At 50.9% G+C, this 26857-nt stretch overlaps 1 protein-coding gene and 1 long non-coding RNA gene across 2 annotated transcripts in view; both read right to left on the bottom strand.

Annotated features, from left to right (window-relative positions):
- The window catches only part of PEBP4 (phosphatidylethanolamine binding protein 4), a 93162-nt gene extending 79442 nt beyond the window's left edge, over nucleotides 1-13720 (bottom strand). The window contains exons 1-3 of the mRNA XM_077789246.1: nucleotides 13615-13720; nucleotides 9931-10058; nucleotides 6754-6886 (exon numbers count right to left, since the gene is read on the bottom strand). Of these exons, the coding sequence (XP_077645372.1) occupies nucleotides 6754-6886; nucleotides 9931-10052 (255 nt within the window). The 5' untranslated portion in view covers nucleotides 10053-10058; nucleotides 13615-13720. The remainder of the gene's footprint in view (nucleotides 1-6753; nucleotides 6887-9930; nucleotides 10059-13614) is intronic.
- A 4636-nt stretch (nucleotides 13721-18356) lies between these two features.
- On the bottom strand, nucleotides 18357-21346 carry LOC144247740 (uncharacterized). The gene is made up of 2 exons (XR_013341295.1): nucleotides 20869-21346; nucleotides 18357-18457 (listed from the first exon to the last, which is right to left on the bottom strand). It is a non-coding gene; the product is annotated as an uncharacterized LOC144247740 (long non-coding RNA).
- Nucleotides 21347-26857: the final 5511 nt, after the last annotated feature.

Below are 26857 nucleotides of genomic sequence, written 5' to 3'. Positions count from 1 at the left end.
GGATTGGACATCCTGAACATCCCAGGAGTGATCTCCTACAGATTGAACATTCTGACCACCCCAGGAATGATCTCTCATGGAATGAACATTCTGAACATCCCAGGGCTGATTTCCCATGGACTGAAAATCCTGAACATCCCAGATCTGATCTTCCATGAACTGAACATCCCAAACATCCCAGATCTGATCTCCCATGGATTGGACATCCCAAACATCCCAGATCTGATCTCCCATGAACTGAGCATCCCAAACATTCCAGGGCTGATCTCCCATGAACTGAACATCCCAAACATCCCAGGGCTGATCTCCCATGGATTGGACATCCCAAACATCCCAGATCTGATCTCCCATGGATTTGACATCCCAAATATCCCAGGGCTCATCTCCCATGAACTGAACATCCCAAACATCCCAGATCTGATCTCCCATGGATTGAATATCCCAAACATCCCAGATCTGATCTCCCATGGATTGGACATCCCAAACATCCCAGATCTGATCTCCCATGGATTGAATATCCCAAACATCCCAGATCTGATCTCCCATGGATTGAATATCCCAAACATCCCAGATCTGATCTCCCATGGATTGGACATCCCAAACATCCCAGGGCTCATCTCCCATGGATTGGACATCCCAAACATCCCAGGGCTGATCTCCTGATATTCCCACATCTCTGCCCACCAGGGCAGAGCAGTTCAAGGTTGCCCCCCAGGTTCTCCAACCATCCAGGACCACCCTCCTGTCCCTGGCTCCTTCCCCTGAGAAGCCCCCACACACAACGGGTGCTCTGACAGCACCAAAAACTGCCCCAAAATGGGTTTTTTGGGCAGCAAATGGATGTTTGACAAAGCTGGCTTCGACAGCTCAGTGTTTAAACACGACAAAATATTCAAATCCACCCTAAAATGACGCAGTAAAGTCGCCCAGGCCAGATTTTGCTGCCGTCACAGCTCAGCTTTGCAAGATGCCACCCCACTTTCAGCTCCTTCACCCCAAACCATCCATGTTCCCTTCCCTGAGCAGCTGCAGGGACGGACCTTGGGCACAAAGGTGATGCCAAACCCATCCCAAATATCTGGGACAAGAACGGGAAACCTCCCATTCCCTCCCCCACCACCTTTTCAGAAAACTGATAAATATTTCTAGAGAGAAAAACAAACACTCCGCATTTGGCTTTTTTGGTGGTTGTTTTTCTTGAAGAGACAAAGTGTTCCACAGAGAGCCGACACTTCCTACACAAGTTTGCATCCTCAAACCCCGAGATTTTCTGCCACGGATTTGGATGGGAAAAGCATCTCCAGCCCTTCAAGCCAGCCCTCCCCACCCCATCCAGGATCACCGAGCTGGAGCATCCCACTGGAGCGCCACAGGGAGATGGAGATCTCCTCACTTTGCCAAATTTTCCCCGCTCTCATTTGGGAAGAAATTAGGAATAATCACATTTCCTGCGTTCAGAAATACCCACACAAAGCGTAAAAACAACTCTCATGCCACAGCTCTTGTTCCCACTCAATTTAGGGTGAGCTTAGGAGGGGAAAAATATTATCCCAAAGCATCCTTGGAGGTTCAGGAGAAAGAAAATTCTATATTCCTATTAAAAACCTGAGGTGAGCCAGACCTCTAGGAGGGGTTTAAGGCCACGCAAAATGAATTCCTGGTTTGGACAACGCAGCTGGATCGTTCCCAGCCGTGCAGAGCTGGGGAGGTGATTTTTTTGGGGAAGGCCAGAGGACAAAGCCACCCCCAAAGCCCGGGAAGCAGCGGGGCCCCGTGTCCTCAGATGCCGCCTGAGCTCAAGATGTGCCGAGATGCCTTGGGAGGAAACGGAGCCAAATCCTCCAGCGGAGCCGCTCCCGGTGCCAGCGATGCCAGCGGGAGCCGCCGCCCGTGCCAGGGGCTCCCTGGGGACCTGCCACCCCCGAGGCACAGCTGCAATTCCATCCCAAAATAAACGGGTGCCGCCACCCCCCCCACGCCACGCTCCCAGCTCGGCCTTCCCTGCTTTTTGCGGATTCTGGGATGCACAGCCTGCATCCCATCCCGCTGGCACAGCCTGGCAGGGGCTGGCTCCGGTCCCCAAAATCCTTCGCACAGATTTCAGCCGGCAGCATTGCATCCCCGGAGAGTCCCTTCCCTTCTCCCGGCCCTGGATTTGCTTTCCAGGACTAAAATTAAAAGAAAAACAACTGCCCACATCCCTGGGAAACTTCAGCCTCCTGGAAAGGCGGGGATGGGGCTGCGGGCAGCAGCCTCTGCCAGGAGAAAGGATTTTTTTTGGAAGAATCAGGCATCTTTAAGGAAAAGTTCTCCTTCCAACCATGTGATCCGCAGGGGGAAGAGACTTCCCAGACGGCAGAGCCGGAAAAACGGATTGTTCCCACCCCGAGGTAACGCCAGCAGAGCTGACTTCTCCCAAGGCTGGAGCTGGCCATGGGAATTATGGAAATTATGGAAATTATTGGGATAGGGAGGTTTTTGGGGTGCCAGCAAGGGTTCTACCGGGATTTGGGAACGCTACGAGACGATGCCGCATCCTGGGACAGATTTGAGGTCACACAGCAGGGCACGGCGCAGGGTGTCCCCCAAAATACCGCAACGTCACCCCAATTTATTGTCCCCTCGGCACCCTCAGCACGGATCTGGGCGCTCCCAGTTCCTCCCAGTCCCTCCCAGTTCCTCCCAGTCCCTCCCAGTCCCTCCCAGTCCCTCCCAGTTCCTCCCAGTCCCTCCCAGTCCGGGCGGCGCTGGAGCTCGGGCAGTTCAATGCTGCCACCTGGTGGTGGCAGGAGGGAACAGCAGCACCGGGATTTCCCCCCCCACCCCCGATCCCAAACTCCATCGCGAACCCCAAACTCCATCGTGAACCCCAAACTCCATCGTGAACCCAAATTCCATCGTGAACCCCAAACTCCTCCAGCACTCGTCCCAAACTCCATCAGCGCCGACCCCAAACCCCAAACTCCAGTGCCAGTCCCAAATTCCATCAGTGCCAAGCCCAAACGCCGGCGCCGACCCAAAACCCCAAACTCCAGCACCAGTCCCAAACCCCAAACTCCGGCATCACCAACCCCAGACTCCTCCGGCATCACCAACCCCAAACCCCAAACTCCGGCGCCGACCCCAATATCCCAACTCCAGCGCCAACCCCAAATCCCAGCGCCGACCCCAAACCCCAGCGCCTGTCCCAAACTAGATCAGCGCCAACCCCAAACTCCAGTGCCAGTCCCAAATTCCATCAGTGCCAACCCCAAATGCCAGCACCAACCCCAAACCCCAAACTCCGGCACCCATCCCAAACTAGAGCAGCGACAATCCCAAACTCTAGCGCCCGTCCCAAACCCCAAACTCCAGTGCCAGTCCCAAACTCCAAACTCCGGCATCACCATCCCCAAACTCCTCCAGCATCGTCAACCCCAAACCCCAAACTCCAGCGCCGACCCCAAACTCCATCAGCGCCCACCCCAAACTCCATCAGTGCCAACCCCAAACCCCAGCGCTGACCCCAAACCCCAAACTTCAGCGCCAGTCCCAAACCGCAAACTCATCCCAGCACCAACACCAAATCCCAAACTCGAGCGCTGACCCCAAACCCCAAACTCCAGCGCCGACCCCAAACCACAAACTCCAGCGCCGACCCCAAACCCCAAACTCCAGCGCCGACCCCAAACCACAAACCCCAGCGCTGACCCCAAACCACAAACTCCAGCGCTGACCCCAAACTCCAGCACCAACCCCAAACTCCAGCACCAACCCCAAACCCCAAACTCCAACGCTGACCCCAAACTCCAGCACCAACCCCAAACCCCAAACTCCAGCACCAACCCCAAATCCCAAACTTCAGTGCCAGTCCCAAACCGCAAACTCATCCCAGCACCAACCTCAAATCCCAAACTCCAGCACTGACCCCAAACCCCAAACTCCAGCGCTGACCCCAAATCCCAAACTCCAGCACCGACCCCAAATTCCAGCACCAACCCCAAACCCCAAACTCCAGCGCTGACCCCAAATCCCAAACTCCAGCACCGACCCCAAATTCCAGCACCAACCCCAAACCCCAAACCCCAAACTCCAGCACCAACCCCAAATTCCAGCACCAACCCCAAACCCCAAACTCCAGCGCTGACCCCAAATCCCAAACTCCAGCACCGACCCCAAATTCCAGCACCAACCCCAAACCCCAAACCCCAAACTCCAGCACCAACCCCAAATTCCAGCACCAACCCCAAACCCCAAACTCCAGTGCCAACCCCAAATTCCAGTGCTGACCCCAAACCCCAAACTCCAGCACCGACCCCAAACTCCAGCACCAACCCCAAACCCCAAACTCCAGCGCCGACCCCAAACCCCAAACTCCAGCACCAACCCCAAATCCCAAACTTCAGCGCCAGTCCCAAACCGCAAACTCCAGCGCCGACCCCAAACCCCAAACTCCAGCGCCAACCCCAAACCACAAACTCCAACGCTGACCCCAAACTCCAGCACCAACCCCAAATCCCAAACTTCAGCGCCAGTCCCAAACCGCAAACTCCAGCGCTGACCCCAAATCCCAAACTCCAGCACCGACCCCAAATTCCAGCACCAACCCCAAACCCCAAATTCCAGCACCAACCCCAAACCCCAAACTCCAGCACCAACCCCAAACTCCAACGCCGACCCCAAACTCCATCAACGCCAACCCCAAACTCCAGCACCAACCCCAGAGCTCAGCCCGAGGCCAGGATGGCTTTAAAAGTTGACAACAAAAATAAAATCCGCGGTGGAAAGGTTTAAATTGATTTTTTTTTGGGTTTTTTTTGGCTGAGCTGTGGCAAAAAAAATGGAACGGACACAGTGCAGCGGAAAAAAAATCCAGTGGTCTGAATATGCCAAAAATTAAGTAGTCAAAGTAGAGGGAGCAAAATTGAAATAGCCAAAATATAGCAATAAATATAAATATACAGTGGCCATAACATAAATAAAATTAATCAAATTTTTCTCTACGCGTGGCCACTTAATTCCTATTTTTCGTACATTGTGGCCATTAAATTCCTTTTTAAAAAATAGCCATGATGGAGCACAAAATTAAATCATTAGGAGGCTGCAAATAGCAAAAATTTAAATGATTAAGTGGCCACGTGTGGCAGAAAAAATAATTTCATTTCTTTGCTACCTTCTGGCCACTTAAATGGTCACAGGATAAAAAAAATAATTAATTGTTTTAAAAGTTAATGTAGGGAAAATTATAAATGGCTGCATTTATAGGGGAAATAAGAGTTACAATGCAGCAAATATTCTAAATTGTAATGTGGTGATATGGTGAAAATAATTCATTAAATGGCTACAATGTGGCTGGAATAGCTGTAAAATGGGTTGATGCAGGAAAAAATATATTGAGTAAATGGACAACAGAAAAAATATAACATATATAAAAAATGTAAAATATAACTATAAAAATACTTTTTAAAATAATAGAATAAACTATAAATATGAAATCTAAATGTATAAATGTAAATATACATAAAATATAAAAATATAAAAATATAAAAAATAATATAATATAAAAATTAATATAACATCTAAATTTATAAGTATATTAAAATATATAAAAAATAGAAAATATAAAATATATAAAATATTATAATATTAAATTTATAAAATATTAAAATAGTACAAATAATTAAAGTATTACAAATATTAAAATATTAAAATATTAACAATATAAAATATGAAATATAAACATATAAACATATTAAAATATATAAATAATATTAAAATAATATAAAAAAATATAAAATATATAGAACATATAAACCATATAAACCATATAAACCATATAAACCATATAAAAATATAAAATATATAAAAAAATATAAAAATATAAAAAATATAAAAAATATTAAAAATATAAAAAATATAAAAAATATTTAAAAGAGAAAATATTTAAAATATATAAAATATAAAAAAAATACTAAAAATACAAAAATACAAAAAAGGTTTCAATGTAGTAAAAAATACTCCGAATGTGAGAAAAGGCGATTTAATGGCCACAGCGTAGGAAAAAAAAAAATACAAATAAACCACCAAAAACACCACCAAAAAAAATGCCAATTCCATTGACCCACAGCTCCGCCTCCAGCAGAGGAAAAGTGAGAATAAATGAGGAAAAGTGGGAATAAAACTTCCAGAGAAGGACCAGAACCCCCAGAGCAGGAACAGAACCCCCAGACGGGACCAGAACCTCAGATGGGACCAGAACCCCCAGACGGGACCAGAACCCCAGATGGGACCAGAACCCCAGGTGGGACCAGAACCCCAGATGGGACCAGAACCCCAGAGCAGGAACAGAACCCCCAGAGGGGGACCAGAACCCCAGATGGGACCAGAACCTCCAGAGCAGGAACAGAACCCCCAGATGGGACCAGAACCCCAGATGGGACCAGAACCCCCAGATGGGACCAGAACCCCCAGGTGGGACCAGAACCCCCAGATGGGACCAGAACCACCAGACGGGACCAGAACCCCCAGATGGGACCAGAACCTCCAGAGAGGGACCAGAACCCCCAGAGCAGGAACAGAACCCCCAGGTGGGACCAGAACCCCAGGTGGGACCAGAACCTCCAGAGAGGGACCAGAACCCCAGGTGGGACCAGAACCACAGGTGGGACCAGAACCCCCAGGTGGGACCAGAACCCCAGATGGGACCAGAACCACAGGTGGGACCAGAACCCCAGGTGGGACCAGAACCCCCGGAGTCCCCCGGTCCCGTCTCACCTTCTTGGCCCAGGGGAAGCGGACGCGGGGCCGGCCCCACTCCTGGCTCAGCTTCTGGCGGTAGCCCTGGCACTTGGGGATGTAGGAGCAGCTGACGTCGCCCACCTCGGGGTAGATGACTTCCAAATCGCCCCTGGAAAAACGGGACAAGCGAGGAGAATGTGGGAATCTGTCAGAACTCAAAATGTCCCTCAGATATTTTAGGGGTTCCAGGACTTGGTCAGAAGAGTTTTAGATCCCGGCAGGCAGCTGCAAACAGCTGTGATTTTGGGTTTGAACCATGGAACAATTTACCAACTTTAGAGGTGGAACAAGCAGTCACAAAGGGTTATATAGTATAATAAAATAGTTACAAAACAGAGGGGAAATTTTTTTAGTATTGTACAGGGGGGTTTTAGCACCTGTCCAGGGGGTTTTTACTTTGTACATGGGGGTCAGAAGTTCTAAGATGGAGGAAAGTGGGCTGATCCTGTTCTTCCTCCTTCTTCTTCCTCACCTCCATGTTCTTGGTGATGTTGGCACTCACAGATTGGTTTAGAGTAGAAAAGCACATTGTAATATAGATAGTAGGTATTGGGGAAAACTATAAACATGTAACACGTAATGTACCATATAAAAGATAGGAAAGCACCATTTAATAAAGGTAGTAGGTATTGGGGAAAACTGTAAACATGTAACACGTAATGTACCATATAAAAGATAGAAAATCACCATTTAATATAGGTAGTAGGTATTGGGGGAAAACTGTAATCATGTAATACATAATATATCATATAAAAGAAAATCACAATTTAATATAGGTAATAGGCATTGGGGAAAACTGTGAACATGTAACATGTAATGTACCATAGAAAAGATAGAAAAACACCATTTAATTTAGGTAATAGGCATTGGGTAAAACTGTGAACATGTAATATGTAATATATCATATAAAAGACAGCAGCAATCCTGGGTGGAGGGAAAAAAAAGAAATTAGGGGACAGAGAGGATGTCAGGGTGTGTGTGTGCCTCTGCCTGAGCTGTGAGCAAACCACAGCAGCCCCAGGAGAAAATCTTTTAGATAACTCACAATAAACTGCCTTGAGACCCAACAGCAAGAGCCTGCGCAGTTTTTCTTTGGAATCACAGGTTGGATAGTTGTATTTTTAATTTTATATATGTTATGTTTTAATTTTATATATGTATGTTTAATTTTATATATGTTATATTTTTTCTGTTGTCCATTTACTCAATATATTTTTTCCTGCATCAACCCATTTTACAGCTATTCCAGCCACATTGTAGCCATTTAATGAATTATTTTCACCATATCACCACATTACAATTTAGAATATTTGCTGCATTGTAACTCTTATTTCCCCTATAAACGCAGCCATTTATAATTTTCCCTACATTAACTTTTAAAACAATTAATTTTTTTTTTTTTTATCCTGTGACCATTTAAGTGGCCAGAAGGTAGCAAAGAAATTAAATTATTTTTTGTGCCACACATGGCCACTTAATCATTTAAATTTTTGCTATTTGCAGCCTCCTAATGATTTCATTTTGTGCTCCATCATGGCTATTTTTTAAAAAGGAATTTAATGGCCACAATGTACGAAAAATAGGAATTAAGTGGCCACGCGTAGAGAAAAATTTGATTAATTTTATTTATGTTGTGGCCACCGTATATTTATATTTATTGCTATATTTTGGCCACTTCAACTTTGTTTCCTCTGCTTTAACTACTTCATTTTTGGCATATTCACCCCCACATGGACCCCAGAGCAAACCCGGGTTCCCACAGGAATCGGTGCCAGGGCGGGCTCGGGGTGGGGTTGGGAACGCAAAGTGCAAGGGTGGGATAACAAGGTTATTGTCAATTATTATCATTATAAAATTATAATTAATCAGCTGAAGGGCATTTGAAATTCCTGCGCTCCTTGCTGCGTGCTCCTCAGCGGATTTTGGGAAGGAATTCCTGGCTGGGAGGGTGGGGATGGAATTCCCGGAGGAGCCGGGCAGGGTGGGAGGCGCTGGGGTTGGAGCTGGATTTTAGGGCCCCTTCCCAGCCAAACCACGCCAGAATTCCATGGAAAAGCAGCCTCCTTCCTCTGAAGTTTTCCATGGAAAACTTCTGCCACCACTAACACTGCCAAAGCCATTCCAAAGCCCCTGGGTTTGGTGAAATCTTTCTTTCTTGCTAATCTCAACTTGCATCGAGTGGCCAATTTTTTACCAAAATGAAAATTTTTCAAGCTGTATTGGTCAGCATTTTAAGTATTTTTGCCAAGAGAACATTTTAAACCGGTTGCCAACCAAATTGCACGTGTGAGTTAACAAGAGAAAAACGGCACAGTTCAATAGTAAATTAGATTATGGTTGCAGCTCAATTGAACTCTGAGCATTTAATTTTTATATCTGCTAATGATGGAGCCCTGTCGGAATCTGAGCTATTGATGATTCTGAGATTGTAAAAGTCTCTGTCTGTCAGCCCCCTGCCAAAGCAGAAGCCAGAATTGGTCTGTGCTGGTTTCCAGGTTGGTTATTCTGTTGATCTCTCACATGTTCTGCTGCCCTGCCCAGCTCTGTCCTGCAGGGCAGCGTGTGGGGCTCTGCCCTCAGTGGGATGTGACAAACATTCAATACCAGAAACTCCCTGGGCTGCATTTACAAGAACGTGCCAATATCTGTCACCTACGTTGGACAGTGTGTCCCCAGCCTGAACCAACAGAAAAATGCCAACACCACAGTGAGACATGGAGGGCATGGAGAAGGAGAAAAAGGACAAGGCACACCCAATTTCTTCTATCTTGTCCCCTTTGGGCCCCTCATCTAGAATCCTAAAATTTTACTTTTGCACCCGTGCCGCACTTATTATTACTGATATCAAACCTAATTATTATATCAACCCTAATTATTACTTATATCAAACACTCAGAGCTGATAATTCATCCTGTGAGATTGAAAACTCTTTTCCATGGACAGAGATCACAGCCAGTGTCTCTGGGGGCTCTGTCCAGGGGGTTCCTGAGCCCTGCCAGGGAAGCCCTGGACTCCCACAGAGCCCAATTTTGGGAAAAGAAGGAAAAGAAGGAAAAGAAGGAAAAGAGGCAAAGGGTCGGCGGAACGAACAGAGCCAGGAGGTGACACAAAGGGGATGTCCAGGCCGGGCAGTGGCAGGGGACAGCGGCTCACCTGCAGAACCCGTGGTCGGCCTCACTGAGGGTCTGGAAGATGCAGGTCCGGGAGGCTTCGCTGCCCCGGGCGCCCGGGACGAGCAGGGCCAGAGCCACCAGCACGGCCCCCAGCAGCTTCATCCTGCCCTGGGGACACGGGGACAGCGAGGGTCAGCCACGGGGACAGCGAGGGTCAGCCACGGGGACACGGGGACAGCCCCACGGGGACACGGGGACAGCGAGGGTCAGCCACGGGGACAGTGAGGGTCAGGCACGGGGACAGTGAGGGTCAGCCACGGGGACAGCGAGGGTCAGCCCCACGGGGACAGCGAGGGTCAGCCCCACGGGGACACGGGGACAGCCCCATGGGGACACAGGGACAGCCCCACGGGGACAGCGAGGGTCAGCCACAGGGACAGCGAGGGTCAGCCCCACGGGGACACAGGGTCAGCCCCACGGGGACATGGGGACAGCCCCATGGGGACACGGGGACAGCCCCATGGGGACACGGGGACAGCCCCATGGGGACACGGGGACAGCCCCATGGGGACAGCAAGGGTCAGCCCCACGGGGACACGGGGACAGCCCCATGGGGACACGGGGACAGCCCCATGGGGACACGGGGACAGCCCCATGGGGACAGCAAGGGTCAGCCCCACGGGGACACGGGGACAGCCCCACGGGGACATGGGGACAGCCCCACGGGGACACAGGGTCAGCCCCACGGGGACAGCGAGGGTCAGCCCCACGGGGACATGGGGACAGCCCCATGGGGACACAGGGACAGCCCCACGGGGACAGCGAGGGTCAGCCACGGGGACAGCGAGGGTCAGCCCCACAGGGACAGTGAGGGTCAGGCACGGGGACACGGGGACAGCGAGGGTCAGCCCCACGGGGACATGGGGACAGCCCCACGGGGACAGCGAGGGTCAGCCACAGGGACAGCGAGGGTCAGGCACGGGGACACGGGGACAGCCCCACGGGGACATGGGGACAGCCCCATGGGGACAGCGAGGGTCAGCCACAGGGACAGCGAGGGTCAGCCCCACGGGGACACGGGGACAGTCCCACGGGGACACAGGGACAGCGATGGTCAGCCCCACGGGGACATGGGGACAGCCCCACGGGGACAGCGAGGGTCAGCCCCACGAGGACAGCGAGGGTCAGCCACGGGGACACAGGGACAGCCCCATGGGGACACGGGGACAGCCCCACGGGGACAGCGAGGGTCAGCCACAGGGACAGCGAGGGTCAGCCCCACGGGGACACGGGGACAGCCCCACGGGGACATGGGGACAGCCCCATGGGGACACAGGGACAGCCCCACGGGGACACGGCACCAGCTCCAGCCACCGCACCCCGAGCCTTGCCCGGCGGATCAGGCTCCTTTTTGAGCCAGAGATGGGGTAACCGAGAGGCACTTTACAAATTTTTATTCTATATTTACTCTCATGTGAAGGGTGAGGCAATACATATATAATTTAAATTTTATGTGTATTTTTATATACATATATTATATTCATATATAATGTATATATATATATATTCAATTGTTATAATTCACGCCATTACAATCAGAAGCCAACTATTTTTTAATTATAATGCATTATAAGCGTTTTTTTGGCCTATCAGCTTTTGCCACGCCACACTGTCAATGTTTCAAAGTTAATTATAATTACTCCTCATGGGTTTTACTGTAATGCAGCTTTCATAGTGCTACTTCTCTAAAGCATTTAATTTTATTTGTAAGGCCATCCTTTCAAACTTGTTTCTAGTTATATTTCTCTCTCAACAAAGCCTGTCCTGTGGTATTTTTACACCGGTATTTCTTATCTCGAGGTTTGCAAAGAGGTGCAAACCGCTCATTTACCCCACCTCGGAGTCACAAAAAACCCTAATCCAAAAAAAATTGCCCATCACTTCCTCCTGCAGCTCTGTTGTAAATGCAGGGGAACCCAATGGGAAGAAATGGCGATGTGTGACTCAATTCAGAAGGCTGAATGATTTCTTTATTATAACTATGCTAAAATACATTAATATACTCTATAAAAGGAGGATACTAAAACTACAAACTACTTTTTCTGACTCTAACACAACTCATGATCCTCTCTGAGAGTCCAGCCCCTGGTGGGTTGGATTGGCCACCAGCTCAAACAATCCTCACCAGAATCCAACCAAGCACTCACCCCAGGTAAAAAATTCTCTAAATACATTCCACATAGGAAAAACAAGGAGCAGAAATAGAAATCGTTTTCATTTCTCTCCGTGCACCTCTATGAAAAATCCTGAGGGGGAGAGAAACGTGCTTGCCACACAGCTCCACAACTTGAATCCCGTTTATTGTGGGACTGAGCCGTTTCCTCTGAAAATTCAACTTTAATCCCGTTTATTGCACAACTGAGCCGTTTCCTCTGAAAACCCAACTTCAATCCCGTTTATTGCACAACTGAGCCGTTTCCTCTGAAAATCCAACTTCAATCCCGTTTATTGCACAACTGAGCCGTTTCCTCTGAAAATTCAACTTCAATCCCGTTTATTGCACAACTGAACCGTTTCCTCTGAAAACCCAACTTCAATCCCGTTTATTGCGGGACTGAGCCGTTTCCTCTGAAAACCCAACTTCAATCCCGTTTATTGTGGGACTGAGCCGTTTCCTCTGAAAACCCAACTTCAATCCCGTTTATTGCAGGACTGAGCCGTTTCCTCTGAAAACCCAACTTTAATCCTGTTTATTGTGGGACTGAGCCGTTTCCTCTGAAAACCCAACTTCAATCCCGTTTATTGCACAACTGAGCCGTTTCCTCTGAAAACCCAACTTCAATCCCGTTTATTGCACAACTGAACCGTTTCCTCTGAAAACCCAACTTCAATCCCGTTTATTGCACAACTGAGCCGTTTCCTCTGAAAAACCAACTTCAATCCCGTTTATTGCACAACTGAACCGTTTCCTCTGAAAACCCAACTTGAATCCTGTTTATTGCACAACTGAACCGTTTCCTCTGAAAATCCAACTTCAATCCTGTTTATTGCAGGACTGAGCCGTTTCCTCTGAAAATCCAACTTTAATCCCGTTTATTGCGGGACTGAGCCATTTCCTCTGAAAAACCAACTTCAATCCCGTTTATTGCACGACTGAGCCGTTTCCTCTGAAAACCCAACTTCAATCCCGTTTATTCCAGAATTTAGCCGTTTCCTCTGAAAACCCAACTTGAATCCCGTTTATTCCAGAATTTAGCCGTTTCCTGCCGCTCCCCTTCGCCAGGCACCCCCAGCCCAGCTCGCTGGACCCTTTTTTTGTGCTTCCTCCCCCTCCGCGTGGCACCGGGAATGTCCCCACGCGGTGACACCACGCTCCAAACCCAGCTCCGGGAGGGGACAGAATCCCCATCTCCACCTGCTGCTCTCCCAAATGCGACGGAAAACCGGGATCGGGAGCGGTTGTGCTGCGTCCAGCACCACCCCCGAGGACACACGGACCAGCCAGGCCACCGGGACGTGTCCCCGACCCCGGGCAGGGCAACCCCGACCCAGCCGCCGCCTCCAGCGCTTTTCCCACGCCAGGACAGCTCTGGCCACCCCTTTTTAAGCCACAGGAAGCCTCCAGGGGGACGGGGGGACGCGGGGCTGGGTCGCCCACCCATCCCTCGCCATCCCTCGCCTCCTGGCAGAGCCGGTAGCCACGGGCCACCGGAGAGCCACTTACCAAGGTCCTGGGGGCGGCTGAGCAGCTCCGAGGCAGAGCCCGGAGGTTTGAGGTTGCCGTGGAGATGGTTTCCTCGGAAGGAAGGGACAGAGGGACCGGGAATGAGAAGTCAAAGCCCCGGGGAAGGAGCAGAGGCTGCTCCGGACCTGCCAACGGCGTTTTAACCCCCCGGCAACCGCCCCAACCGGCCCGAGCGGCGCCGGGCGCGCTCCTGCCCAGCCCCCGCGCCGCACCGCCGGCTGCTCCGCCGATTCAGGGGCGCTGCGAGCCCGACTTCCATCTGCCCGTCTCGTCCATCCCCTAATGAGCTCCGGGGAAGAGGCACACGCGAGGAAATGAAAGAAAAAGACAGTGAAGAAGAGCCCGGTGTGAGTCTGGCAGCAGCGAGGGGATCATTACATAATGGAGCTGTGGCTGCACGCTCGGAGAACACGAGCGAGCCCGGCGAGGGAAAGAGGCGTCGGGGATTAACTAATTAGAAACATTAATGGATTGGGAATGATCGGGAGCTTTTTAGGGGCTTAATGGCTCCGGTTCCCACGCTGGAGATGGGCACAGCCCCGTAATTAGAGCCCTGAGCCGGCAAATGGGCTCCCGTGAGTCAGGCTTTTCCCAGGAATGCCGGGATGAGTCAAGGTTTGCACCTTCACGGTGTCACACGGACGGGGAGGTTGAAAATTCGGGATCCCCAGCACCGGGCAAAGCTGGAGACCAGCAGAAAATGCCCAGAAATGTGCTCATGGAACGGTGAGAAAGGCAGGAGTTTCCCTGGAGAAACGGGGATGCGGCTGAAAGTTGAACGAGAGGCAGGCAGGGAGTTGGGCACTCGGGTGGAGATGTGGACGAGGAACTCCTGGCAAAACCTGGAATGGTTTGGGATGGAAGGGTCTGGAATTCCATCCAGAGTCACCCCTGCCAGGGCAGGGACACCTCCCGCTGGCCCAGGGGGCTCCAAACTCACCTTGGACATTTCTGGGGGTCCAGGGAGAGCCACAGCTCCTCTGGGAATTCCATCCCAGCCCCTCCTCACCAGGAATTCCTCCCCAGTATCCCACCCAAACCTCCCCTTTTCCCATTGGAAGCCATTCCCTGTGTCCTGTCCCTCCATCCCTCGTCCCCAGTCCCTTTCCCTGCTGAAACGCATCCCACATAAAGCAGACACAGAAATTTCTGAAATTTCAGGGAGCGTCACATCAGGGGTTTTAAAATTCCCACGCACACTTTCAGTGTGTTCCATCTGGGAAAAATCCAGGTTGGACATGGAGAAAGGTGCCTGAAAGTCCTTAAAAAAGGACTTTCCTTCCCAATATCCCACCCAAACCTCCCCTTTTCCCATTGGAAGTCATTCCCTGTGTCCTGTCCCTCCATCCCTTGTCCCCAGTCCCTCTCCCTGCTGAAACGCATCCCACACAAAGCAGACACAGAAATTTCAGGGAGCATCACATCAGGGGTTTTAAAATTTTCAAATTTTTTCCTCTCCAGACCCTTTGCAGTGTTTTGGTTTGTTTTGGGGGTTTTTTTGTGGTTTTTTTTTGGTTTTTTGGGGTTTTTTGTGACCCCTTTGCAGAGCTTCCCCAAACAACACCAAGAACCCAAAATGGGATTAATTCAGAGCAGGGATATTCTTTTTTCCCCCAAGCCCAAAGACAGAGAAAAGCCCTTTGGAGAGCCAAAATCAGCCCCTTCCATCTGGAAACCTCTCACAGATCATCCCAAAAGGGTTTGGCAATGGAAAAGGTGAAGGGGGATCTCCCAGGGATGCTCAGGAAGCAAAACTCATGGGAGCAACAATTTTACATTTTTAAAAATGTAAAATTTTACAAATTTTTCATCTTCCTGTGTAAGATGAGCCGTGACTTCCTCCCTAAAAAAAAAATAAAACAAAGAAAAAAAAAAATGTTTGGGTTTTTTTAAACAAAGATTTTATTTCCTCCACTCAGGAAACAGATTTTAAAGTGCAGCAGGAAACTTGTTCAGCTTTTACCAGGACAAAAAAAATCCATGGGAAAATGCTGCCAGGGCTGGACACCCTCTGCTGTGTGATGCTCCCGAGGGGGTGGGAAACCGCTGGAATATTTAATTTTTAAATTAAATATTAAACCCCTGTGGCTTCCAAACCCAGGCCAAGGTGACCCCAGAGCTGCTGCCTTTGCTGTCCCCGCCACATTCCTGGAAATCCGAGCCCAGGGATGAGCGATTTCCACCGGGATCCTCCTCTCCATCCTCCTGCCCGTGCCTGGAGCTCTCCGGGCTGGGGAGAAGCAGGAAAATCCCTGAGGCTGCACGCAGGAATTTCCCCTCTGGAGAAGGATCCTGCTGCTGGAAAAGGCAGCTTGGGTGACAAACGGAAAGGTAAATTTTAAGGGATTTCGAGATTTTAGAGGAGGTAAGATTTTAGTTAGAGATAAGCCTTACTAGAGTTAATTAAAATAAATGAGTAGGCCTTGATGAAGTTAAGAGTTAGGAGTTAACTAGTAACTGATTGCTCATCAGCACAATGATGAGTTAGCTGGGTTTGTAATGAAGAATATAAATTGATAAATAGCTTTTAGGAACATCAGACAATTGTGGCCTCCTCTGTTCTGAAACCAATTGAAGACAAGGAATGGGAGTTCTACCAAGAGTTCATTTGTCATATTTACATCGAAAAGGTAGAAAGGTCAGTATGAGGGAAAAACTTCATTGACTTCCTCATTTTGGGACCCGTCCCCATGGAAGGGACACCGACCCATTTCAAGGAACAAACCACGCAGGCTGAATAGATTTTGAAATTATTAGCATATGAAGCAGGGAATGGGATGTACCAAAATGATGAATTTGTATTTGTATTTTGGGTATTCAACACTTGGATGGATAAAAGGGCTCTGTAATCACCTGGAAGCTGTGGTGTGGATTTGGGATCCCACACACAATAAACACACACTTTGTAACTTTAAACTGTCAGAGAGTTTTTGTCTGTCACAGTTGGATATTGGTATTAGATCAATATCCAGATTTTTTAAATAAATCACTTTCTAACTCTAAACTGTTAGCGAGTTTTTGTCTGTCACAGCTGGATATTGGTATTAGATCAATATCCATATTTTTTTAATAAATCAAAACCAGCTCCCAGGGAGGGGAAATGATGCCTCAGGTTTGAGCTTTTCTATTTCTCACGTTCTGAGCTGCTTTGGTGCGTGGGTCTGGGCTTCACCCCGGGGGATGCTGAGCTCTGCACAGAGCAGGGAGACAAAACAACTCCTGCTCCAGCTGGGACCGAGGACAATCAGGACAAGTTTAAACAAGGTGGGCTGAAGAGACAAAACAAGGAGGATGGGAATTCACCAGCTAAAGCTGGAATTGGACAATTAACTCCAGCGTGCTGATGGACCAGAACTTCAGAAAAGTGACAGACCCCATGACCTGCCTTCCATTTTGGACCATTTAGACCAAAACTTAATAAAAGTGACAGACCCCATGACCTGCCTTCCATTTTGGGACCATTTGGACCAAAACTGAATAAAAGTGACAGACCCCATGACCTGTCTTCCACTTTGGGACCATTTGGACCAAAACTTCATAAAAGTGACAGACCCCATGACCTGTCTTCCACTTTGGGACCATTTGGACCAAAACTGAATAAAAGTGACAAACCCCATGACCTGTCTTCCATTTTGGGACCATTTAGACCAAAACTGAATAAAAGTGACAGACCCCATGACCTGCCTTCCATTTTGGGACCATTTGGACCAAAACTTAATAAAAGTGACAGACTCCATGACCTGTCTTCCATTTTGGGACCATTTGGACCAAAACTTAATAAAAGTGACAGACCCCGTGACCGGTTGTGCATTTTGGGACCGTTTTGGTCGATTTGGGTGCAGCCCTGGCTGGGCTCTTGTGCTGCCCATGGTGGATGCCTCGAGATAATTTTAATAAATCCCTGCTTTATTATTTTTTTATTCTGTAGCTCTTCCAGCTCTGTTCTAGCTCAGCCTTCCCGGGTTCCTGTCCCGGGCTGTTCCCAGGTTCCCAGTCCTGACTCAGGACTGCAGGAATCTCGTTTTTCCAGCCTGGAAGCCTCTGGCACCATCCTCACATGAGGCTCAGAGCCGAGGGAAGTGCAGGAATTGCCCCCTCATTCCAGCGTGGGATGAGAAACAAAAAAAGATGCTTCCCTGCTGTGAAAAACGCCAATCGCTTGGTTTTTAAAATTTTAAAAGTTTAATAATAATAATAAAATTGTTATAAAAATAATAATACAATTAGAGTAATAAAGTTTAGAGTGAGGACAATTACAAGACAATAAAAAGCAAAGAATTACGGATGTCTGGATGCTCTTGGACACTAAGTCACAAAAATCATGACTTGTGAACAAAGGAATAACCTTAAACCAATACACTTGTTGCATATTCATACATCCTTCATGGTTATGCAGATATTTTATTTAAAACAAGAAACTCTGTCTGTTGTATGTCAACTGTTTCCTTTAATCTCCTGGCAGCTTTGAGTCTGAGCAAGGCCTTGTGAAAAACAATAATCGCTTGGTTTTTAAAATTTTAAAAGTTTAATAATAATAAAATGGTTATAAAAATAATAATACAATTAGAGTAATAAAGTTTAGAGTGAGGACAATTACAAGACAATAAAAAGCAAAGAATTACGGATGTCCGGATGCTCTCAGACACCAAGTCACAAAAATCATGATTTGTGAACAAAGGAATAACCTTAAACCAATACACTTGTTGCATATTCATACATCCTTCATGGTTATGCATACATTTTATTTAAAACAAGAAACTCTGTCTGTTGTATGTCAACTGTTTCCTTTAATCCTCATGGCAGCTTCGAGTCTGAGCAAGGCCTGAAAAAATTATTTTTTTCTGATAAGAAGCCATAAGTTCCTCTCCTTTGGAAGATTTAGGTGTTCCTCAAAGCGAGTATCTCATCCCTAAAAAAAACTCCCCCCACATACATAATCTCTATTTTAACATTATGTTGTAACCTAAAACTACACTTAACACACTACATAAGAGAATTAATACAGCACGACTTTCTAACATCACACATATAATATTCATTGTAGCATTTGCGAAAAGCCAATCATAAATCTGCATTTTTCACACCTGCGCTTTAAAATTTTCACTTATTTTGGCTAAAAACACCACTGAAAACCTGTTTACAACTCCTCGGCTCTGCCAGCTTTCATGAGGGCTATTTCCCAATATTCTGAAAATAAAATAAAGCTTTTCGAAGTAATCAGCACAAGATTAATTTAATTGATCAAATGAGGGAATTGATGGAGTAAAATTACTGCAGTCTCAACATCAATTCATTTGGGAGCAGATATTTCAATAGAGGTACAAAAATAAATATATTTTGCATTTGTATCCCCAGCAAACACCTCCAAAATCTGCTCAAAAGCCTCTCAGAGCTGACAAAACCGAGAGGTAGGTGAGGAAATTATTTTCTGTTAATATCAGAGATGAAAAAGCTCTTAATAAAAGGCCGGGAAGGGAGGGAGAAGTGTGGGAATCGTTTTAACAATAACAAAGCACCTGTGAAAGCCAAATCAGCCCAGCTGGGAGCCAAGTTCAACCCGGGCTGAGCCATGGGGCCACAAATGGGGTTTGAGAGGGAAAGGCAGAGGAGCCAAAACCCCCAGCAGATCCCACCTGGGCACTCTCCCATCGCTGCCGAGGGGCCACAATATTCACAATATTCTCCAAGGCAGCTTTAAGATCCCGCTGAGGCAAAATTAGAAAATTTTCGAGGCGCCCCATGACCATCAGCTGAGAGGAGAGGAGCTCTCAGAGCTTCCCCCACACGTGCAAAGCCTCCAGCTCTTCATTTATTTCATGTGGAACCGGCACTTCCTGAGCAGAGTTTCACTTAAAAAGTTCATTAAAATCTTGTTTTTACTTCCCAGAAAAGCATTGTTTGGAACTTCCCCCCCTCCGCCACCCCCTGAGCTGGCTTCCTGTTGATGTGAAATCCTGATAAACCAGCGCCCACTTCAGCCTTTCTGCTCTCCCTGCTGCATAAAAAAAGGCCATTTTGCCTTTTTTTTTTTGATTTTTCAGCTTGCTCCCATCCCATTTCGTTGTGGCCTCAGCTGTCCCCAGGTGTGAGTGGCCTGCAGGGACAGGGAGGTGACACCAGGCCCTGATGTCCCCAGTCCCATGGGGTTTTTTTTTGCTCCCAATTTCAGGCTGGACAAAAATTTTAAGTCATCACTGAGGCCAATAAATCTCAAGTCCTTCCTCATCAGCCAGCCAAAGCTCTGGAAAACAAGGATTTATTCTGCTTTTCACCTGCAGAAATATTTCTGAGCCATAAAAATGCTCCTTGGGCTACCAACAAGACCCACAAGCATCAGCTCAAGCCCAGCTCTTCCTTCAGTAATCCAGCATTTTCTTCTCATTCGGGAAGAAATCCAAATATTTCCAGGAGGCACCTCCATGCCCCGGAGTACACTGAGCGAATTACCTGAGCAACTCCAAAATATCAACACCCACAGGCTGAAAAATCACTAAAAAATCATATTTACACTGCTGATACCAAACAGCAAGGCAGCACGAAGCCAAGCACTCAGTGGCTGGGGGAATTCCCTCAATTTTGGCCTTGCAGGACGCCCATTTTCCAGCCCTTTAATTCTGAAGAAATCAGAAAAGGAAACAAAAGCCACATCCTCTCTCCTCGCTGTGCCCTGGCCTCGCTGTGCTGCTTATCTCCCTTCTCCGTGGGTTGTCCTCTCACGTTTCCCTCCTTCCCAAGAACTCGGTCCCTGCTCCAAGCCAACAACGCCAAGGTCACCTTCACCTTGTCCTGGCCAAGCCCCTGGGCGAGAACTTTGTGAATCAAAAACCCCACTTGGCCCTGGCCACGCCACAAATTTGCATCTGAAGCGATTTTGCGGGGCTGGCTCCGCTCCTTGGGGGATTTTTAAGTGGATTTCAGGGATGTGACAGATTTATTGGGCTCCGGAGTTCCCCTGGGTCCGTCTAGAGCCGCGGTGGGGGCAGGGGTTAACGACCCCACGGCAGAAAAAACTGAATGGCTTTTAAAGCTGTTAAAGGGCTGCGATTGGAATTTTGGGTTTCTCCAGCATTTATAAGATGCTGGGGCAAAATCTGGAGGGAGGGGGATGAATTTATCTCCCCAGACACGTCCAGTGAGCCGCAGGCTGGAACAGCAGAGCTTTGGACGCCGGATGCAGATCCCTGGTGCAGCCTGAGATTAAGAGGGGAGGATTTCTGGCTTTTCCCTTTATACCTGCCAAAGCTCCAGCGCTGAACTCTCAGCCCCTCCTGGCCCATTTTCCTGGCCGGCAGCTGTGCCTGGTCGAGCTGGATTAAACCTCGTGGCTGGGAAGGTCACGGGTGAGCGCAGGGGATGGGTCAGAGCCCCAAAAAGGGGGGTGGGACCCACAGCACCCTGTGAGCAGGAATCTCTGTGGGGTCAGGGAAGGGACCCACGATGCTCTTTGCCTTTGGAGCTGGCAGCGCCTCGGCTCCTGCACGGATCCCAGCAGGGCAGCACAAACCCGGCGCTGCTGCGACCCCCGAACCTTGCGCGGCACCACCGCCGCTCCTCTGACTGAGCTGGGTATTCCAGCAGCCATCAGAGAAGAGGGATAGCCGATATTTTCCAGCTGAGCGAGCCCCCCCAGCCCGGCAGCAGCGCCCAGAGCCGCCCCCTTCCCATCCCAAACCTCAGGTGCAGCAGCACGAGCAGGAATTATCCCAATCCCATCCCCTGCAGCGCCCGTGGGATCACAGGATTTGGGGATGCGGCCCCCACCCCAATCCCAACCGCAATCCCAGCCTCGGGGGCGGCTGCCCCATCCCTGAACTCGCCGGGTGCGTTCGGGGAGGGTCGGGGGGAGCTGCAGCCCGGGGAGGTGACCTTGGGGACAGCCGGGATGTGCGGCACACCCGGCACGGCCCCCGCGCCACGGCCGGTACCTTGTGACTGCTCCTGCCGGAGCTGCGGCGCTTTCTGGGCAAGGGCTTCTATTTTGGGCAGAATGTTTTCACTTGGCCTATATTAAGCACATTCATTTCGCAGTCACAAGGCAGCGCAGAGCGGTGCAGGAGCCGCTTCTCCTCCGGCGGCAGCTCCGCAGCCTGGCAGCTCCCCCGACCCCAGCGGTGCTGGCACAGCCCAGCCCAGCCCAGCCCGCTCCTCTCCGGGCGCTGCCCGATCCAATCCCGTTCCCATCCCTCCGTCCCCACAGCGCTGAGCCGCTCTGTATCTTCCCGGCTGGAATTCCTGCGTTAAGCACGGCCCGCTCCCGGCTCCCGGAGACGGGAAAAGCCGCCGGGAATTGCCGCAACACCGACACGCGACCTCAGCTCGGAGGGAAAGCGTTGAGAAACCCTCAGGTGTGACCTCTGCCAACCTCGCCGCGCTCCCCGGGGATGCTGTGTGGGCGCAGGGATGGGGATGGAAGCATTTCCACCTTTTCCCTCCCACTCTCCTGGGCACCGCGGCCTTGGAAAGGAGATTAATCTCTGCCCCGTGCCTCGTGGACGCTCTTAATTGTGATTACAGCCCTTCAGGGATGACAGCAAAAAAATAAACAAACACCTCTTCCAGGTGCCACGGCCCGGCTGGATGAGGCTCGTGGGAAAGCCCTGGGGCAGCGGGATAATGAGGAGCCGCGATGAGGAAGGAGCATCCTCTGCTCTGACTCAGCTCGGGCTCAGCCTGCTCCCACGAGCTGGGACGGACTGCGAGGGTCCCGCTGCCCACCCTGCTGCTCCCCCGTGCCAGCTGGGCACCGGGACCCGCGTGGAATCCCGGCCGGCTGGGCTATAACAGCAGTGCTCCACACTCAGCCTCCACGAGGCTCTGCCCTTCAGCCCCTGGTTTGTTTTCTCCCTCTTCCCGAGGCTCTCCGCAGCCTGGGATGAAGGGGAAGCACAACAGGCTTGACGCTTCCCTAAATCCTCCAGGGAGATCCTGGAGGTGGAACAGTTAAATTGGTTCAAATCCCCCATGTTGATGCACTTACACCAGATTAACCTTTTCATCAATAGGCTCCCAAATCACTCCGAACTGGCTTAACCCTTCCCTGGATGGGCTTAACTGGTTTGCAGGAGGGGCTGGTAGAGCTTTAACGAGCTCAAAGCCGTGGCACTTTCCTGGGAAGCCCTGAGCCCACTCATGATCCCCCAAAACCAGTCTGGGGGCTGGAAGGAGGTGAGGGCACTTCCCATATTTGGGGGGAACCCTTCAGCGTGGGCATCTTTTCCAGAACACCTTCCAACTTCTCCCCTGCCCAGGTGGGTTTTTTTTTCGCAGCCCCGTGGCTCTGAAGGGGACCCCAAAATCTCCCCTATGTACAGTTCCTCACAGTGGCAGGGTCACAGAGCCGCTGCCTTTACACCCCCCAAAAACCCCTGAGGTGCAAAGCGACAGAAAACAGCCTGGGGTCCCCAGCACGGCCAGCCAGGCCCCCCTTTTCCACCGACCAGTGCCCCTCTTTGCATTACCAGTATCCCCAGTCCCAGGGCAGGGCTGAGCCTGCGCCCGGCCGGCTCTGGCAGAGTCCCAGGGCTGAGCCTGGAGCCAGCGAGGGCCGAGATCCCCCCAGGGTGATCATTTGGGAGCAGTTTGGGCGAGATTAGGACCATTTGCAGATGCTCCAAGACGCGGCTGCAAACCCACCCTTGCTCCGGGCGGGGAACGTTTCCCTTGCTCTGTGACCCAGCAAAACCAGACGCTTTTTAGTACCTCCCACCAAATTAGGCGGAAAATCCCCCCGAGTTCCTTCCCTAATGCAGGGAGTGAGGCCAGAACACCCCGGAGGTGCGAGAGAGGCCGGCGGCACCCCGGGGTGCAGGCGAGCGCTGCGCTGGCCCCGTGTGTGCCGGGCTGCACGTTCCTGCTCTTATCAAATCCATCGGGATCAGCTCCAGCGGCTGCCAGCGCTCTGCAGCGAGGGGAGCAGCCCGAGAGGAGCGCGTTCAAGGGGCTCCTCCCGCTCCATAATCCCATTATCCCGTGGCGCTGCCCGTAATGCCGTCGCCTCCCTCCTTTCCCACGGAGTCACCGCTCGGTCCCACTGAGTCACGCCCGTGCCTCCTTTCCGTGGCCCGTGGCCATTTCCCCGGTGCCTCGGTTCCCATTGACTCACCCATCCCATTCAGAGCTCACCGTCTCTTTTTCCAGTTCCCATCCCGGGCATTTCTGGTCACTCGGACTCGCCTGGGATCTGCCTTCCTTCCCTGAATCCCTGAGGAGCATCCCGGAGCGGGACCCCCAGGCTGGGCAGCTCCTAAAATCACGTTCCAACCTGTGCAGAAGTGCTATCCCCAGGCCTCGAGGCTGCAGGGAGCTTCCTTTTCCAGGAGCAAAGGATTCTCCCCATTTTTCACCCTGCCTGGCATCTTCTGCTGTGTTGGGTTTTTTTGTTTGTTTGTTTGTTTGTTTCCCCCACAGATCATGAGAAAATTAAAAGCTTTGCAGAATTTAGATGCAATCAGTGCCTCAAACATATTCTTTCACACTTCCATCCCTTCCTCCATCGTGGAACCATCCCATGGGTCGTTTTCTCCAGCTGTAGTAGAGGAAACATTTAGGAACGAGTCTGAAAGATTTGGGAACTGCATGGAAATGGGAATTATTTTTTTTTTGGGGGGGTGATCAGGGAGACGCGTGCCGGCGCACCCAGAGCCGGCCCGAGTGGAAAATTCCTGTCGGTTGAGCTGGGATTGCGGTCCAACAGGTTTTTAGTCCCAGCCCCTTGAGTTGTGTCAGTGCAAAAACTCATCCCTAGGGCATTTGTTTGGATCACATGGGCGAGCGTATAAAAATGGGTGCTGCGTGTCCGGGCTAACTTGCCCCTGGAAAGAGAAGGCGGCTGCTGGAGCGGAGGGAAGAGCCGCGGGACGGAGCGGAGCCGCTGCGCTCAGGTAACCGCGCCCGCAGCGAATCGTGCCCCACTTCCACGGGCCCACGGAGAGGCTCAGGGATTCTCCGCCGGCAATTCGTGGGGGAATGCAGGGCTCCTGAGAGTTGGGCAATGGGGGAATTGTGCGGGGGAAGGGCTAGGAACAGCTCCGAGCGCCCCCGAGGCTTTTCCCGGTGCCCGGGGGGATGCAGCCCCTGCGGGGCAGGGAGCGGGCGGCGTTCGCAGCTCCTCCTTCTCTCACCACCCCTTGGAGCTGTCGAGAATTGGGGTGCGGGGCCTGTGGGGTGCCTCGGTGGCCCTCAGGGCAGGGAAGAGGCTGCTCAGGCAGAGCCATGTGCGAGGAGACGCCGAGATGTGCGGGCAGAGAGTTTTCCAGCAGGGAATTTGGCCCCGCTTTCCCCCGGGAAGGGGAATTAAAACCGCGGATAAAGCCGGCGGCGCTCCCCGTGCGCTGCTCGCTGCTTCGGTCACGGCTGTCGGTGGCTCCTGGCCAGTCACCAGCATGGCCAGGAAGCCACTCAGGGCTTCTGGTGGCTCCTGGCCATCACCAGCATGGCCGTGAAGCCACTCAGGGCTGCTGGTGGCACCTGGACAGTCACCAGCATGGTCAGGAAGCCACTCAGGGTTTCTGGTGGCTCCTGGCAGACCATCAGCATGGTCAGGAAGCCACTCAGGGCTTCTGGTGGCACCTGGACAGTCACCAGCATGGTCAGGAAGCCACTCAGGGTTTCTGGTGGCTCCTGGCCATCACCAGCATGGTCAGGAAGCCACTCAGGGTTTCTGGTGGCTTCTGGCCATCACCAGCATGGTCAGGAAGCCACTCAGGGCTGCTGGTGGCACCTGGCCATCACCAGCATGGCCAGGAAGCCACTCAGGGCTGCTGGTGGCACCTGGCCATCACCAGCATGGCCAGGAAGCCACTCAGGGTTTCTGGTGGCTCCTGGCAGACCATCAGCACAGCCACGCAGCCACCTGGGTCACCTCTCTGCCTGTGTGCCCTGCACTGCTGCTGCTTCCCTCGCCCTTGGGGTAGGAATTGCCTCTGGGAACCCTGGAGCTGCTTCACAACCAGGGCTGGGCTGATGAAAGAGGGAGATCCTCCTGCCCCGGGGCTCCTGCCTGCTCCCAGTGCTGTCACCTCCATTCTCTCTTTCCCTGCTGTTCCCTCCTCCCTCTCCCCGCTGGGATCTCCAGAAGTTTTCTCCCCACTCAGCTTCTCCTTCTCTGCTCTCCATCCCTACTTGGAGACAGTTGCTTGGAGACAGACTCCTGGCTCTTTAATGTTTTAATCCCTTTTATTTTTTAATGGGGGAATAGCGGGTGCCACCACAGTGGTTGGGAGCAGCTGAGGGAGGAGAGTTCAGGGAAGGTCTGACACCAGAGGGAAAGGTCGAAACCAATCAAACCCAGCATTTTCTCCTTATCAGGAAATATCCAACACTCCATGCCCAGAAAAAAGTCCCAGGAGGGTCCCATTTTCTCCTTTCTCGCCCCAGGCCCCCACCCAGGTGCGGCATGAGATTGAATTCCTAGGCTGGGGGTGGCTTGGAGGGTTATTTTCCTTTTCTGACGAAGAGCCCAGGCTGGTTGGCAACATTATCCACCTATTTTCTGCACTGCTCTCTGTAGCAAGAGAAACCAGGAGAAAAAGGGAAACAGAGAAGCCACAGGATGCGCCGTTATAAGAGGAACTTTGCCCAAAATAGAAGCTTTTCACAGTTTTTTCACGAGGCGTCAGCAGCTCTTAATGCTGTATGAAACTGTGAATCCTGCCTGGAGCAGCCTGCCAGTGCAGCTGCAGCCTTTCCCTGGGTGTGGGGCCGGCCGTGCCCCCCAAAACCTGCCTGGGGTGTCGGGAACAAGCAGCTGGAAGCACAACCTCGGCTGTGATCCCATCCCAGCAGCTCCTTCTGCACCCCTCGGGGTGGTAAATACAACATATCCCAGCTGGAGGGTGCAGGAATCCTGCACGGATGGATCGAGACCTTGAATTTCGACCTGACCTGGTTTTTTTAGCTGCAAAAGATCCGTCTGGAGAGCCCCAAATGTTCATGAGCTCAGCGCTGGGGCGAAGGGATCTGGGCTCGTGCAAGGAGCTGCGTTTCACAGGAGCACACGGCTCCTTCTGGGTTTAAATATTTATAAGCTGAGTGATGAGTCCCTGGAGTGCTGCGGCCCTATCGATGGCAGGGTGAGCTGGCACCTGCGCCCTGGCAGGTGGCTGATTCCAGGGCTGGGACGTGGCATCCAGCTGGATTTCTGCACGCAGGGAATTTGCAGAGCTCCCCCAAACTCCTGGCTCTCCTGCTGCTTTTGCAGGGCAGGGCATGGGAGGTGCAAAAT

The sequence above is a fragment of the Lonchura striata genome, chromosome 32, assembly GCF_046129695.1.
Source record: "Lonchura striata isolate bLonStr1 chromosome 32, bLonStr1.mat, whole genome shotgun sequence".
Lineage (NCBI taxonomy): Eukaryota > Metazoa > Chordata > Aves > Passeriformes > Estrildidae > Lonchura > Lonchura striata.
Note: the sequence above shows the minus strand (reverse complement) of the source record. Positions and strands in the feature narration are given on the sequence as shown.